This window comes from Anolis sagrei, chromosome 12 (genome assembly GCF_037176765.1).
Source record: "Anolis sagrei isolate rAnoSag1 chromosome 12, rAnoSag1.mat, whole genome shotgun sequence".
NCBI classification, from domain to species: Eukaryota; Metazoa; Chordata; class Lepidosauria; order Squamata; family Dactyloidae; genus Anolis; species Anolis sagrei.
The window spans coordinates 5,272,074-5,290,518 of NC_090032.1; the positions used below are offsets into that span (position 1 = coordinate 5,272,074).

General features: G+C 38.5%; 1 protein-coding gene across 1 annotated transcript; it reads left to right on the forward strand.

The window, feature by feature from the left end:
• Nucleotides 1-283: 283 nt before the first annotated feature.
• Nucleotides 284-17,786, forward strand: GABPB2 (GA binding protein transcription factor subunit beta 2). Its single transcript, XM_067472357.1, has 9 exons — nt 284-731; nt 3,055-3,194; nt 4,694-4,861; nt 7,376-7,570; nt 9,488-9,638; nt 9,793-9,906; nt 12,530-12,715; nt 15,263-15,405; nt 17,413-17,786. Exons 1-9 carry the CDS (start codon nt 581-583, stop codon nt 17,704-17,706), a joined length of 1,542 nt encoding a protein of 513 aa, XP_067328458.1. The 5' UTR covers nt 284-580; the 3' UTR covers nt 17,707-17,786.
• The last annotated feature ends 659 nt before the right edge of the window (nt 17,787-18,445 follow it).

Below are 18,445 nucleotides of genomic sequence, written 5' to 3' on the forward strand. Positions count from 1 at the left end.
TATATAATAATATTTAATAATATAATAAATATATTATAAGGTGTTAATAATATAATATTTAATAATATAACATATATGACATAATAATTGTAAATAATACAATAAATATCATTTATTATAAGGTTTAAATAATATATAATAATATATAAAAATTGTAAATAATATAATAAATATAATATATTATAAGGTATTAATAAAATAATATTTAATATTATTAAGTAAGTAAGAAGTAATAAATAATATAATATATATAATATAATAATTGTAATCCATATTATAACTATATATAATATTATATATTCTAACATCTTCGATGGATGCATCTACACTGTATAATAGATGCGCTTTGGTCCCACTTTAGTTGCCATGGCTCCCTGCTATGGACTCCTGCCAGTCTCTCTGCAGGGAAGACAGCACTCTGGCTTTTCAGGCTTTGGGACTTCCATTCCCAGAATCCTTCATCATGGGGCTCAACGGCTGAGGCTTCTGGGAGTTGAAGTCCGGTAGAAGGCCTCGCGAGGGGGACACAGATGACGCGCCTCTCTGTCCGTCACCATGGCAACGCTGGCCGTTTCAGCCTATGAGAGGACAGGCTCGTCGTGGCTCCGCCCCCAAAAGGGGCGTGGCCGGGATGTGGGCTGATTGGGGCCTTCCAGAGGAGAGAGCGGCACCGGAAGTAGTCATCACTTGGCTTCCGGCTTTCCTTGGAAGCACCAACACTGGCCTTCCAGGTAAACATCCTCCACACACACACATATATATATAATATTAGTATATCATATCCTACTATTATTTTAGTATTATTATATTATATTATATTATATTATATTATATTAAAGTTATGGTTATATTATTATTTTAGTATTATATTATATATTATTATTTTTATATTATTATATTATATTAAAGTTATTTCTATATTATTATTTTAGTATCATATTATATATTATTATTTTTATATTATATTATATTAAAGTTATGGTTATATTATTATTTTAGTATCATATTATATATTATTATTTTAGTATTATATTATATTAAAGTTATTATTTTAGTATCATATTATATATTATTATTTTAATAATATTATATTATATTAAAGTTACTGCTATATTATTCTTTTAGTATTATATTATACTAAAGTTATGGTTACATTCTTATTTTAGTATTGTATTATTATTATTACATTATTATATATATAATATTATACATATATATAATTTATATATTGCACAAATATATATATAATATTAGTATAATATATCATAATATAATCTTTGTATTATATAATATTAAAGTTATTGTTATATTATTCTTTTAGTATTATATATTATTATTACATTCTTATATATATGATATCATACATATATATAATTTATATAATGCACAAATATATGTAATATTACTATATCATAATATAATCTTTGTATTATTATATAATATTAAAGTTATGGTTATTTTATTATTTTAGTATTATATTACTATTAATATTACATTGTTATATATATATGATATTATACATATATATATATATATAATTTATATAATGCACAAATACATATAATATTAGTGCAATATGTCATAATATAATTTCTGTATTATTATATTATTATACTATATTATAGGTATTGTTATATTATTATTTTAGTATTATATTATTAAATTATTATTTTATATTGTATATGATATATATATAATTTATATAATGCACAAATATATATAATATTAGTTTAATATATCATATTATATTAGTATTATTATATTAAAGTTATTGTTATACTATTATTTTAGTATTATTACATTATTATATACTTGTAAAGTATATAATATTATATATATAATTTATATAATGCACACACACACAATTTTAGTATCATATATCGTATTATTATATTAATATTATTATATTATTGTATTACATTAAAGCTATTATTTTAGTATTATAGTATTACATTATTATATTATATACTTGTATAATATAATATACTTGTATATAATATTATATATATAATTTATATAGTGCACACACATATATAATATTACTATAATATATATTATTGTTTAGTATTATTATATTATATTAATTGTTATATTATTATATTAGTAATATATTATTACATTATGTCATATATATATATATATATACTATTATATATATAATTTATGTAATACACACACATATAATATTAGTATAACATATCATATTATCATTTTAATATTATTATTAGTATTCTTATTATATTATATTAAAATTATTCTTATTATTTTATATTATTATTACATTGTTAGTGTATTATATACATATATATATAATATTGTATATAATGTATATAATACACACATATAATATTAGTATAATATATCATATTATTTTAGTATTACATTATAATTTTTACATTGTTATTATATTATATGCATATTTAAAATATTATTTACATATATATAATACACACACACATATATAATATTAGTATAATATATTATAATTTTAGTATTACATTAAAATTGTTATTTTATTATTATATAATATAATTATTACATTGTTATTATATTATAATTATTGTTATTACATTGTTACATTACTATATTATTTTAGTGATATCTAGTTATTATTACATTTCATTCTACTAGTATTTTAGTATTATTATTATTTTTACATTGTTCTTATATTATAGTTATTGGGTTGTTGTAGGTTTTTCCGGGCTATATGACCATGTTCTAGAGGCATTTTCTCCTGATCTTTCGCCTGCGCTACCTCTGAGGATGTGTCAAGCATCCTCAGAGGTAGCGAAGTCTGTTGGAACTAGGAAAATTGGGTTTATATATCTGTGGAAAGACCAGGGTGGGACAAAGAACTCTTGTCTGCTGGAGCTAGGTGTTATAGTTATTGTTTTTACATTGTTTTATTATATTATATTAGTATATTTTTATTATAATTAATTATTATTCAGTTTTACACTTTCAAACCAGGAACAGGTTTTTATTTTTATTTTTCAAACGTTGTTACATAGCGTCAATGATAGCGGTATATGAAACCTTGTGTCCCCGCTCTAGGTTTGTGCGAACGGCCGTTCCCATGTATGGAGATGTCACTGGTGGATCTGGGGAAGAGGTTGCTGGAAGCGGCCCGCAAAGGCCAAGATGACGAAGTCCGGACGCTGATGGCCAATGGAGCGCCTTTCACCACCGATTGGGTAGGTCCGGTCATATGCCTAAAAGGAAAGCGAGAAAGGGAGGGAACGTTGTCTGCTATTTATTTGTCGTGTCAGGGCAACCAGTCAATTGTATTACATTTCTAACAGAATAAAACAAACAAACAGACAAAATACAAAAATTGCGAGTTTGGTAGTTGATTAAATGTCCTTTGACCAGTATCTGGCCACTTGGAATGCTTCTGGTGTTGCCGCAAGAAGGTCCTCCCTTGTGCATGTGGCAGGGCTCAGGGTGCATTGCAGCAGGTGGTCAGTGGTTTGCTCCAATCCACACTCGCATGTCATGGACTCTACTTTGTGGCCCCATTTCTTGAGGTTGGCTCTGCATCTTGTGGTGCCAGAGCGCAATCTGTTCAGCACCTTCCAAGTCGCCCAGTCTTCTGTGTGTCTCTCATTTGGTATCAGCCATTGGTTGAGGTTCTGGGTTTGAGCCTGCCACTTTTGGACTCTCGCTTGCTGAGGTGTTCCAACGAGTGTCTCTGTAGATCTTAGAAAACTATGTCTAGATTTAAGTCGTTGGCGTGCTGGCTGATACCCAAACGGGATGAGCTGGAGATGTCTCTGCCTTGGTCCTTTCACTATTGGCTGCTACTTCCCGGCGGATGTCAGGTGGTGCAATACCGGCTAAACAGTGTAATTTCTCCAGTGGTGTAGGGCGCAGACACCCCGTGATAATGCTGCATGTATCATTAAGAGCCACATCCACTGTTTTAGCGTGGTGAAATCTCCTCTACACAGCAGCGGAGTAGCAAAGTGCAAGGGCAGATGTCTTCACTGTATCTGGTTGTGATCCCCAGGTTGTGCCAGTCAGCTTTTGTATGATATTGTTTCTAGCACCCACTTTTTTGCTCGATGTTCAGGCAGTGCTTCTTGTAGGTCAGAGCATGGTCCAGAGTGACTCCCAGGTACTTGGGTGTGCTGCAATGCTCCTGTGGGGTTCCTTCCCAGGTCATCCTCAGAGCTCGGGATGCTTGTCTGTTCTGAAGGTGAAAAGCACATGTCTGTGTTTTAGATGGGTTGGGGATCAGCTGGTTTTCCCTGTCATAGGCAGTAAGAGCACCTAGAGCTTTGGAGAGCTTTTGTTCTACCATCTCAAAGCTCCCTGCTTGAATGGTGATGGCACGATCATCAGCATAGATGAAACTATGTCTGTTGTTGTCTATTATATTTCTTTGGATTTTATGTATTTTATTTTCTGGTTATTGTTGTGTTTTTGTATTCTGATGTATATACTGCATTGATGGGCTTGGCCTCATGTAAGCTGCACCGAGTCCCCTTGGGGGAAATGGAGAGGGGTATAAATAAAGTTTTATTATTATTATTATTATTATTCCAACAAAGGATTCCCACAGGCAGGAATCAGCCAGACCCTGAAGCCCATAGGCCTCAGAAAGGAAAAACCACAAAACAGTGAGTCTGTGAAAAGCGAACCACGAAGTCGTGAGGGATGACTGTAATATTTCCGCTTCTGCTCTTGGCAGCTGGGCACATCGCCCCTCCATCTGGCCGCTCAGCACGGCCACTACTCCACAGCGGAGGTCCTGCTCCGAGCCGGAGTCAGCCGGGATGCGCGAACCAAGGTCGACCGGACGCCGCTACACATGGCAGCTGCCGATGGACACTCGCATATCGTCGAGCTCCTGATTCGGGTAAGCGAGTCTCCTTTGACCAGGTTTGAGCCTGCCACTTTTGGACTCTTGTTTGCTGAGGTGTTCCTGCAAGTATTTATTCTTGCATTTCCATTATTTTACTTTATTATTATTATTATATTTATTATTTTACTCTCTTTATTATTGTTGGAAGGATACGTAAGTACATTTACATTGAAGATATGTAATGATTTAATCAGAGTTGGGCAGTCTTATCTCAAATTACAGTTTTTTTGTAAATATTAAAAAAAACATTTCACCTCCTGATGCCTCAATTAATGTAATTTTATTGATATCTATTTTTATTTTGAAATTTACCTGAAGAGGCTGCATTTCCCACCCTCGGCTTATACTCGAATCAATATGTTTTCCCAGTTTTTTGTGGCAAAATTAGGTGCCTTGGCTTATATTCGGGTATATGCTATATTTTAACTGGAAAATTTGGGGGTCATCTTATACGTCCAGTCGTCTTATATGCTGTAAAATACGGTAATTTCTCCAGCGGTGTAGGGCATAAACATCCTGTGATAATGCGGCATGTCTCATTAAGAGCCACGTGCACTGTTTTAACGTGGTGAGATGTATTCCACACTGGGTATGTGTACTCTGCAGCAGAGTAGCAAAGTGCAGGGGCAGATGCCATAACTGTGTCTGGTTGTGATCCCCAGGTTGTGCCAGTCAGCTTTCATATGACTGTTTGATATTCAAGCAGTGCTTCTTCTAAGTCAGAGCATGGTCCAGAGTGACTCCCAGGTATTTGGGTGTACTGCAATACTCCAGTGGGATTCCTTCCCAAGTCATCCTCAGACCTCGAGATGTTTGTCTGTTCTTAGGGTGAGAAGCACATGCCTACATTTTAGATGGATTAGGAATCAGCTAGTGTTCCCTGTAATAGGCAATCAGAGCACCTAAAGCTTCAGAAAGCTTCTGTTCCACCATCTCTGGTTGGGTGTTGATGGCATGATCGTCAGCGTAGAGGAAACTCTCTGTCCCTTCTGGCAGTGGCTGGTCATTTGGGTCAATGTTAAACGTTAGGAATCAGCTGGTTTTCCCTGTAGTAGACAGTCAGAGCACCTAAAGCTTCAGAGAGCTTCTGTTCCACCATTTCAGATCTCTCTGCTTGGGCGGTGATGGCATGATTGTCAGCGTAGAGGGAACTCTCTGTCCCTTCTGGCAGTGGCTGGCCATTTGGGTAAATGTTAAACAAGGATGGAGTAAGCACACTCCTCTGAGGAAGGCCATGTTTCTGTTTTCGTCACCTGCTTCTTTGACCCTGGAACTCAACAAAAAAGCTCCTGTTTGGTAGCGGGTGAGGTGGTAATCCTTTGTGATATTATACATTTTTCACCAGAAGTGACTTTAAATGGATTAGGAATCAGCTGGTTTTCCTTGTAATAGGAAGTAAGAGCACCTCAAGCTTCAGAGAGCTTCTATTCAACCATTTCAAATCTCTCTGATTGTGCGTTGATGGCATGATCGTCAGCATAGAGGAAACTCTCTGTCCCTTCTGGCAGTGGCTGGTCATTTGGGTCAATGTTAAACATTAGGAATCAGCTGGTTTTCCCTGTAATAGGCAGTAAGAGCACCTAAAGCTTCGGAGAGCTTCTGTTCCACCATTTCAAATCTCTCTGCTTGGGCGGTGATGGCATGATTGTCAGCGTAGAGGAAACTCTCTGTCCCTTCTGGCAGTGGCAGGTCATTTGTGTCAATGTTAAACATTAGGAATCAGCTGGTTTTTCCCTGTAATAGCCAGTAAGAGCACCTATAGCTTCAGAGAGCTTCTGTTCCACCATTTCAAATCTTTCTGCTTGGGCGTTGATGGCGTGATCGTCAGCGTAGAGGAAACTCTGTCCCTTCTGGCAGTGGCTGGTCATTTGGGTCAATGTTAAACATTAGGAATCAGCTGGTTTTCCCTGTAATAGGCAGTAAGAGCACTTAAAGCTTCAGAGAGCTTCCCTTCCACCATGTCAAATCTCTCTGCTTGGGTGGTGATGGCATGATCGTCAGCATAGAGGAAACTCTCTGTCCCTTCTGGCAGTGGCTGGTCATTTGTGTCAATGTTAAACATTAGGAATCAGCTGGTTTTTCCCTGTAATAGGCAGACAGAGCACCTCAAGCTTCAGAGAGCTTCTGTTCCACCATTTCAGATCTTTCTGCTTGGGCGTTGATGGCATGATCGTCACCGTAGAGGAAAATAGAGAGTTTCCTCTATGCCGACGATCATGCCATCACCGCCCAAGCAGAGAAATTTGAAATGGTTGAACAGAAGCTCTCTGAAGCTTTAAGTGCTCTGACTGCCTATTACAGGAAAAACCAGCTGATTCCTAATGTTTAACATTGACACAAATGACCTGCCACTGCCAGAAGGGACAGAGAGTTTCCTCTACGCTGACGATCATGCCATCAACGTCCAATCAGAGATGGTGGAACAGAAGCTTTCTGAAGCTTTAGGTGCTCTCTGTCCCTTCTGGCAGTGGCATTAGGCTTTCTAAACACGTTTTTTCCTCTCTCCAGAACGGTGCCGACGTCAACGCCAAGGACATGCTGAAGATGACGGCTTTGCACTGGGCCACAGAGCACAACCACCGGGATGTTGTCGCCTTGCTCCTCAAATACGGGGCCGACGTCCACGCCTTCAGCAAGTTCGACAAATCCGCCTTCGACATTGCTTTGGACAAGAACAACCCGGAAACCTTGCTGATGCTGCAGGTGAGGCGTCATAGGGACCCCAGGGGCCATCCAGTCCAACCCCATTCTGCCAGGCAGGAAAAGCACAATCAAAGCACCCCTGACAGATGGCCATCCAACCTCTGTTTCAAAGCCTCCAAGGAAGGCGCTTCTGCTGGACTCCAAGGCAGAGAATTTCACTGTTGAACAGTATTATATGTAATATAATATTATATTATTAGCATAGCTGAATGTTAGTATGATATATTACTCTATTGTACTATAACACTACACTGCAATATTACATGTAATATAAAGTATATAATTCTTACATTGTATTAGTAGTATTATTATGTTATATTACAATATTATGATCAATATAATATGCACATACAATATATTATTAGCATAGCAGAAGGGACGTAAAAAGCCAACCCCCCAAAATTACACCGCATGTGCAAAATCACATATATACACACAAACACACATATATACACACATATATGCATATACACATACAAAACACATGCACAGAAAGGGGGAAGGAAGGAAGGAAGGAAGGAAGGAAGGAAGGAAGGAAGGAAGGAAAGAAAGATGGTTAGAGAAGGAAGGAGAGAAAGAAGTAAAGAAAGAAAGATAGAGAAGAAATGGAGAGAAGGAGGGAGAAAAAAGGGAAAGAAAGAGGGAAGGAGAGAAAGAAAGGTAGAGAAGGAAGGAAGGAGTGAAGGAGGGAGAGAAAGAAGGAAAGAAAGAAAGAGAAGGAAGGAGAAAAGGAGGGAGAGTAAGAGGGAAAGAAGGAGGGAAGGAGAGAAAGGTAGAGAAGGAAGGAAGGAGGGAGAGAAAGAGGGAAAGAAAGAGAAGGAAGGAAGGAGAGAAGGAGGGAGAGAAAGAAGGAAAGAAAGAAAGAGAAGGAAGGAAGGAGAAAAGGAGGGAGAGTAAGAGGGAAAGAAGGAGGGAAGGAGAGAAAGGTAGAGAAGGAAGGAAGGAGGGAGAGAAAGAGGGAAAGAGGGAGGAAAGGAGAGAAAGAAAGGCAGAGAAGGAAGGAAGGAGGGAGAGAAAGAGGGAAAGAAAGAGAAGGAAGGAAGGAGAGAAGGAGGGAGAGAAAGAAGGAAAGAAAGAAAGAGAGAGAAGGAAGGAAGGAGGGAGAGAAAGAGGGAAAGAAGGAGGGAAGGAGAGAAAGAAGGAAAGAAAAAGAAAGAGAAGGAAGGAAGGAGAGAAGGAGGGAGAGAAAGAGAGAAAGAAGGAAAGATAAAGAAGGAAGGAGAGAAGAAAGGAGAGAAAGAGGGAAAGAAGGAGGGAGAGAACGAAGGAAAGAAAGAAAGAGAAGGAAGGAGAGAAGGGGGAGAGAAAGAGGGAAAGAAGGAGGCAAGGAGAGAAAGAAGGAAAGAAAGAAAGACAGAAAAGGAAGGAGAGAGGGAGAGAAAGAAGGAAAGAAAGATAGAGAAGTAAGGAAGGAGAGAAGGAAGGAGAGTAAGAGGGAAAGAAGGAGGGAGAGAAAGAAAGGTAGAGAAGGAAGGAAGGAGGGAGGGAGAGAAAGAAGGAAAGGAAAATAGAGAAGGAATGAAGGCGAGATGGAGGGAGAGAAAGAGGGAAAGAAGGAGAGAAGGAAAGGAAGGTAGAGAAGGAAGGAAGGAGAGAAGGAAAGGAAGGTAGAGAAGGAAGGAAGGAGAGAAGGAAATAAAAAAGTGAAAGAGGGAAGGAAGGCGAGAAGGAACGAAAGAGAGAAAGAGGGAGGGAAGGAAGGAAAGAGACAAGGAAGGATGGAACCAAAGAACAAAGGAAGCGAGAAAAGAAACAGGTAGAGAAGGAAGAAAGAAGAAGGGAAAGAAAAAGAGGGAAGGAAGGAAGGAAAGAAAGAGGGAGGGAAGGAAGGAAGGAGTGGAAGAAAGAGGGAGGGAAAGTTTGCCACAGCAACGTGTGGTGGGTACAGCTAGTAATAATAATAGTTCTCTTTTGCAGGAGGCAATGCAGAACCAGGTGGCCACCAACCCGGAGAGGGCCAACCCGGTCCCAGGTTCCATGACCATCAACCAGCCGTTCTTCCTGGCTTCAGGGGAGGTGCTGAATCTCTCCGGCCTCGTTTCCTCGGCAGACACCAAAACGACCTCAGGTAGGACCCTGTCAAACTCAGCCCCCCCCCCCCATCCAATATCCTTGGCCTCAAAGGATGCTGGGAGAGACGTGGCACAAGAGCATAAGACACCCTTCCCCTTCCGGGAAATCTTCCTTCACCCTAATGCAACCCCTTCTCTCTTGACCGGCAGGAGATTCCTTTGTTTCGACCGTGACGCTCCCAAACTCCACCACCTCGGTCCTTGCTGCCTTGGCGGCCATCGCAGAAGCTTCCGGGCCCCTTTCCAGCTCCAACAGGACCCAAGGCAAGGAGAGAGAAAGCTTGGTAGCCAGAAATTGATAGGGCGGTGCAATTAATAGTCCTCAGTCTGAGAGAGCCCTCAGTGGGAGAAGGCCTCAGTGGGAGAAGGCCTCAGTGTGAGAAGGCCTCAGTATTAGTTTGCCTCAGTGTGAGAGAGGCATCAGTTTGAGAGAGCCTTCAGTGGGAGAAGGCCTCAGTGTGAGAAGGCCTCAGTGTGAGAAGGCCCCAGTGGGAAAAGGCCTCAATATGAGAAGGCCCCAGTGGGAGAAGGCCTCAGTGGGAGAAGGCCTCCGTGGGAGGCCTCAGTGGGAGAAGGCCTCAGTGGGAGAAGGCCTCAGTGGGAGAAGGCCCCAGTGAGAGAAGGCCCCAGTGGGAGAAGGCCTCTGTGGGAGAAGGCCCCTGTGGGAGAAGGCCTCAGTGGGAGAAGGCCTCAGTGGGAGAAGGCCTCAGTGAGAGAAGGCCCCAGTGGGAGAAGGCCCCAGTGGGAGAAGGCCCCAGTGGGAGAAGGCCCCAGTGGGAGAAGGCCACAGTGGGAGAAGGCCTCAGTGGGAGAAGGCCTCCGTGGGAGAAGGCCTCCGTGGGAGAAGGCCTCTGTGGGAGAAGGCCTCAGTCTGAGACAGCCCTCAGTGGGAGAAGGCCTCAGTGAGAGAAGGCCTCAGTGAGAGAAGGCCTCAGTGTGAGAAGGCCTCAGTGTGAGAAGGCCTCAGTGGGAGAAGGCCTCAGTGGGAGAAGGCCTCAGTGGGAGAAGGCCCCAGTGGGAGAAGGCCCCAGTGGGAGAAGGCCCCAGTGGGAGAAGGCCTCAGTGGGAGAAGGCCTTAGTGAGAGAAGGCCCAGTGGGAGAAGGCCTCTGTGGGAGAAGGCCCTAGTGGGAGAAGGCCCCAGTGGGAGAAGGCCTCAGTGGGAGAAGGCCTCAGTGGGAGAAAGCAGGAGCCCCCGGTGGCTCAATGGGTTACACCCTTGTGCCGGCAGGACTGAAGACCAACAGGTTGGAGGTTTGAATCCGGGGAGAGTGTGGATGAGCACCCTCTGTCAGCTCCAGCTCCCCATGCGGAGACACGAGGATGGTCAAACATCAAAACATCTGGGCAACGTCCCCTGGGCAACGTCTATGTAGACCAATTCTGGTCAGAGGTTCGAATCTGGGAAGAGCATAGATGAGCTCCCTCTGTCAGCTCCAGCTCCCCATGCGGAGATATGAAAGAAGCCTCCCACGAGGATGGTCAAACATCAAAACATCCGGGCAACGTCCCCTTTGCACATAAAATAATATTACTCTATGCACAGAAAATAATATTACTCTCTGCATAGAAAATAATATTACTCTTTGTACGGAAAATAATATTGCTCTCTGCACAGAAAATAATTTTACTCTTTGCACAGAAAATAATATTACTCTTTGCACAGAGAATAATATTGCTCTCTCTGTGTAAAATAATTATTTTGTGCACAGAAAGTATTACTAAGTTCTGCACAGAAAGCACAGGTAATGATAGTATTCTCTGCATAGAAAATAATATTACTCTTTGCACAGAAAATAATATTACTCTTTGCACAGAAAATAATATTACTCTTTGCACAGAGAATAATATTGCTCTCGGTGTGGAAAATAATTATTTTGTGCCCAGAAAGCACAGGTAATGATATTATTCTCTGCATAGAAAATATTCTTCTCATAGAAAATATTACTCTTTGCACAGAGAATAATATTGCTCTCTGTGTAGAAAATAATTATTTTGTGCCCAGAAAGTATTACTAAATTTTGCACAGAAAGCACAGGTAATGATATTATTCTCTGCCTAGAAAATAGTATTATTCTTTGCGCAGAAAATAATATTACTCTTTGCACAGAAAATAATATTGCTCTCTGTGTAAAATAATTATTTTGTACACAGAAAGTATTACTAACTTCTGCACAGAAGAGAATAGTCCTTCATAGAAGATTTCACTACTTTCTGCACACAAATAAGGAGATGTGGTACCATAATAATAATAATAATAATAATAATAATAATAATAATAATGTCTTCCCTTATGTAAGGAGTTATAATGCCATTATTATTATTATTATTATTATTATTATTATTATTATTATTATTATTATAATATATTGTGGCATTACATCTTACATAAGAGAAGACTTTATTATTATTATTATTATTATTATTATTATTATTATAAGTCTTCTCTTATGTAAGGAGATGTAATGCCACAATATATAACAATAATAATAATAATAATAATAATAATCCTTTATTTGTACCCCGCTACCATCTCCCAAAGGACTCGGTGCAGCTTACAAGAGGCCGAGCCCAAATACAACAATAAAAACAACAGCAACAACAACACAATAACTCAAAAAACAAAGCAATCGCAAAGAATAGCAATAACATTAACAACATCCAATGGCGCAATTAAAAACAATGGCTGGGCCAAATGTAATGATTAAAATTAATTTTTAAAATTTTAATATATAATATATAATATATTTTAATATTTTCTTCACAGAAAGTGTGGCTATTTTCCGCCCAGAACATAATATTACTTTCTGAGTCTGTTCTGATTGTTGCCAAAGTGTGGAGTTATTTTTTTGTGTACCGTCCTTGAGGGTTTATCTTTGACTCTGGCAGTTGTCTCCGAAGAGGTGGTGGAGACGAGTGCCATGGAGCTGCCCCTCCAGCGCGGGGCCGGCGCCGGGACCCAGCGGGTCATCACCATTGTGGCCGACGGGGCCTCGCTGGGCCACTTCCAGACAGGCCTCCCCGGCCGGGGCCTTGGCCAGCCCTTCATCGTGACGATGCAGAACGGGCAGCAAGGTAAGCAGAGAATATGTTATTACAGGGTTTCTCAACCTGGGGGTCGGGACCCCTGAGGAGGTCGTGAGTGGGTGTCAGAGGGGTCGCCAAAGACCATCAGAAAACACAGTATTTTCTGTTGGTCATGTGGGTTCTGTGTGGGAACTTGGCCCAATTCTGTTGTTGGTGGGGTTCAGGATGCTTTTTGACTCTAGGTGAACTATACATCCCAGCAACCACAACTCCCAGAGGGCAAGGTCTATTTTCCCCAAACTCCATCTGTGTTCATATTTGGGTATATGGAATATTCGTGCCAAGTTTGGTCGATTTTTGAGTCCACAGTGCTTTCTGGATGTCGATGAACTACAACTCCCAAACTCAAGGTCAATGTCCACCAAACCCTTCCAGTATTTTCTGTTGGTCATGGGAGGTCTGTGTGCCAAGTTTGGTTCAGTTAGTTCCTTGGTGGAGTTCAGAATGCTCCTTGATTGTAGGTGAACTATAAATCCCAGCCACTACAACTCCCAAATGGCAACATCAACCCCACCAGTATTCAAATACATACACACACACATATATATAATGCTAATATTGTGCTATGTAAACAATATGGTGTATTGTATGTACATATAATATTGACCATAATATTGTGATGCAATATATATATAATATATTAATAATAATACAATATAATAATATAATTATATATTATATATTATATATGACATGTAATATTACTAATACTGTTGCAGTATAGCAGTATAGTACAATATAGTAATATATCATACTAATATTGTGCTGTGCTAATAATACATTATATGCACATATAATATTGATAATAATATTGTAATAAGATATAATACTGATAATACAATACAATAATAAAAATATTTCATGTAATACTGGTATAGTACAATATAGTAATACTGTAATACTAGTACAATATAGTACAATATAGTAATATATAATACTAATGTGCTCTGTTAACAATATAATATATTGTATATACATATAATAGTGATAATAATATTATAATGTAATACAATATAATACTAATAATGCTATGATATAAGAATTGTATAATATATTACATGTCATATTACTAATAATATTGCATTATAGTGATACAGTACAATATAGTAATATATCATACTAATATTGTGCTGTGCTAATAAAATAATACATTATATACATATATAATATTGATCATAATGTTGTAATACAATATAATAATATAATAATACAATAAGTATATAACATGTCATATTACTAATAATATTGCATTATAGTGATACAGTACAGTATAGTAATATATCATACTAATATTGTGCTGTGCTAATAATATAATACATTATATACACATATAATATTGATCATAATGTTGTAATACAATATAATAATATAATAATACAATAATTATATAACATGTAATATTACTAATAATATTGCAGTATAGTGGTACAGTACAATATAGTAATATATCATACTAATATTGTGCTGTGCTAATAATATAATACATTATATACACATATAATATTGATCATAATGTTGTAATACAATATAATAATATAATAATACAATAATTATATAACATGTAATATTACTAATAATATTGCAGTATAGTGGTACAGTACAATATAGTAATATATCATACTAATATTGTGCTGTGTTAATAATATAATACATTATATACACATATAATATTGATCATAATGTTGCAATACAATATAATAATATAATAATACAATAAGTATATAACATGTAATATTACTAATAATATTGCAGTATAGTGATACAGTACAATATAGTAATATATCATACTAATATTGTGCTGTGCTAATAATATAATACATTATATACACATATAATATTGATCATAATGTTGCAATACAATATAATAATATAATAATACAATAATTATATAACATGTAATATTACTAATAATATTGCAGTATAGTGGTACAGTACAATATAGTAATATATCATACTAATATTGTGCTGTGCTAATAATATAATACATTATATACACATATAATATTGATCATACTGTTGTAATACAATATAATAATAATATAATAATACAATAAGTATATAACATGTAATATTACTAATAATATTGCATTATAGTGATACAGTACAATATAGTAATATATCATACTAATATTGTGCTGTGCTAATAATATAATACATTATATACACATATAATATTGGTCATAATGTTGTAATACAATATAATAATATAATAATACAATAAGTATATAACATGTAATATTACTAATAATATTGCAGTATAGTGGTATAGTACAATATAATACATAATAATATTGTGATATGCAACTCCAGATTGGACCATCTGGTTGTTTATTATTAGTATTATTATTATTATTACTATTATTCTAATTAATAATTTTTAATTAAAATATTGGGGATGTTAAAATGGCATGGAGAGATTAAGGTGTTAAAAATGTCCCTGTTCTGTATCCACTCTCGTACCCCTTAGAGAGATTCCTTTAAGCCCCAACTTCCCCATCTTTCTAATTCAGTATCATGCCCAACTTCTGTTTCCAGTCCTAACTCTACCTGCTGGTCAGGTGGCAGAGGAAATGGTCATCGTGGAACCGGACGAGAACCATCACGGACTCGAGGAAGAAGAGCCGCCCCTGAAGAGAATCAAAGTCGAACACGTTGTGGAGGACGCAGAGGAGACCCAGGTAAGAGGACGAGTATTATTCTGAGTCTTCCTCATGAGGTCCTCCTTACACATCACGAGAAGGTTTAGACCAGGCATGTACAAACTTGGGCCCTCCATATGTTTTGGACTCCAACACCCACAATTCCTAACAGCCAGTCCAAGACACCTGGAGGGATGGTGTTTGCTTGTGTTTGATTTAGAACAGTGTTTCTCAACCTGGGGGTCGTGGTCATGAGAATTTTCTGTGTCAAGTTCCATCGTTGGTGGGGTTCAGAATGCTCTTTGATTGTAGGTAAACTATAAAACCCAGCAACTACAACTCCCAAATGTCAAGGTCTATTTTCCCCGAACTCCACCAGTGTTCACATTTGGGCAAATTGAGTATTCATGTCAAATTTGGTCCAGATCCATCATTATTTCAGCCCCGATTCCATCATTGGTGGGGTTCAGAACACTCTTTGATTGTAGGTGAACTATAAATTCCAGCTACTCCCAAATGTTAAGGTCTGTTTTCCCCAAACTCCACCAGTGTTGACATTTGGGCATATTGAATATTCGTGCCAAGTTTGGTCCAGATCCATCACTATTTGAGTCCACAGTGCTCTCTGGATGTAGGTGAACTACAACTCCCAAACTCAAGGTCAATGCCTACCAAACCCTTCCAGTATTTTATGTTGGTCATGAGAGTTTTCTGTGTCAAGTTCCATCGTTGGTGGAGTTCAGAATGCTCTTTGATTGTAGGTAAACTATAAAACCCAGCAACTACAACTCCCAAATGTCAAGGTCTATTTTCCCCGAACTCGAGCAGTGTTCACATTTGGGCAAATTGAGTATTCATGTCAAATTTGGTCCAGATCCATCATTATTTGAGTCCCGATTCCATCATTGGTGGGGTTCAGAACACTCTTTGATTGTAGGTGAACTATAAATCCCATTAACTACAACTCCCAAATGTCAAGGTCTATTTTCCCCAAACTCCATCTGGGTTCATATTTGGGTGTATTGAGTGCTTGTGCCAAGTTTGGTCCAGATCCCTCATTGTTTGAGTCCACAGTGCTCTCTGGATGTAGGTGAACTACAACTCCCAAACTCAAGGTCAATGCCCACCAAACCCTTCTAGTGTTTCTGTTGGTCATGGGAGTTCTGTGTGCCAAGTTTGGTCCAATTCCATCATTGGTGGGGTTCAGAACACTCTTTGATTGTAGGTGAACTATAAATCCCATTAACTACAACTCCCAAATGTCAAGGTCTATTTTCCCCAAACTCCATCTGGGTTCATATTTGGGTGTATTGAGTGCTTGTGCCAAGTTTGGTCCAGATCCCTCATTGTTTGAGTCCACAGTGCTCTCTGGATGTAGGTGAACTACAACTCCCAAACTCAAGGTCAATGCCCACCAAACCCTTCTAGTGTTTCTGTTGGTCATGGGAGTTCTGTGTGCCAAGTTTGGTCCAATTCCATCGTTGGTGGAGTTCAGAATGCTCTTTGATTGTAGGTAAACTATAAATCCCAGCAACTCCCAAATGTCAAGGTCTATTTCCCCCAAACTCCAGCAGTGTTCACATTTGGGCATATTGAGTATTTGGTATTGTTTATACATATAATATTTATAATATTATACTGTAATGCATACAATACTAACATAATAATTTATATTACATGTAATATTACTAATAATATTACAATATAGTAATATTTAATACTGATATTGTATTATATATAATAAATTGTATGTGTATATATATATATATATATATAATATATTGTATATATATATATATTGTAATATATATATATATAATATATTGTATATATATATATCTTGTAAGCCGCTCTGAGTCCCTTTCAGGTGAGAAGGGCGGCATATAAATTTCGTAAGTAAATAAATAAAATAATAAATAAATAAATAGGTGAACTATAAATCCCAGCAACTACAACACCCAGATGACAGTATTTGTGCCAAATTTGGTCCAATGAACGAAAATCCATCCTGCATAACCGATTGTTTGCTTTGTTTACATTCCCCAGGGAAACACGGAAAGGGAGCTCTTGCAGCAGCAACTCCAAGAAGCCAACCAGAAAGCCCAGGAATACCGGAGCCGGCTGATGCGGAAGGAGCAGGAGGCGGAGAAGTACCGGCAGAGGCTGGAAGCCATGGCCTGCCCTCAGGACAGCGGGACGGAGACGTCGGCAGAGGACGGCGACGACGGAGAGGAAGCCGAGAAGGGCCACTCGGTGGAGGTCTCCTCAGAGGAAACGGTGGGCACCGTCCTCGAAGGGGAGCTCCCGACCGACATCGGGGTGGAGACCGTCATCGTGTAGCGCTCGTGTTGTTTACTATTTTCTCCAGAAAGCCAGGCTACAGCTCGTCTGAGACTCGTAAACGGCGGCGTTCTCCAGGGAGTTTGCTCCCTCCGTACTTTATACAAAGCTCCATCCTCGCCTTTCGTTTCGAAACAGGACTTTAAAAGCAACCGGGAAATGCCTCCTTGTCATCGCTGTGCCGTGACTCGGACAATCCGGAGATCTATTTTTTGTAATCGTAATTTTCGTAATCTCGTAGCTCGGAATTGCCACGAGAGCGAAGCAGAGACCGTTGTGCAGGAAACGCCTCCTTGTCATCGCTGTGCCATGACCCGGACAGTTCGGAGTAAGGCCTCCTTGTCATCGCTGTGCCGTGACTCGGACAATTCGGAGATCTATTTTTTGTAATCGTAATTTTCGTAATCTCGTAGCTCTGAATTGCCACGAGAGCAAAGCAGAGACCGTTGTGCAGGAAACGCCTCCTTGTCATCGCTGTGCCATGACCCGGACAGTTCGGAGTAAGGCCTCCTTGTCATCGCTGTGCCGTGACTCGGACAATTCGGAGATATATTTTTTGTAATTGTAATTTTCGTAATCTCGTAGCTCGGAATCGCCGCGAGAGCGAAGCAGAGACCGTTGTGTAGGACGACGTAAATAGCAACCAGGAAACGCCTCCTTGTCATCGCTGTGCCGGATATATTTTTGTAATCGTAATTTTCGTAATCCCGTAGCTCGGAATCGCCACGAGAGCGAAGTA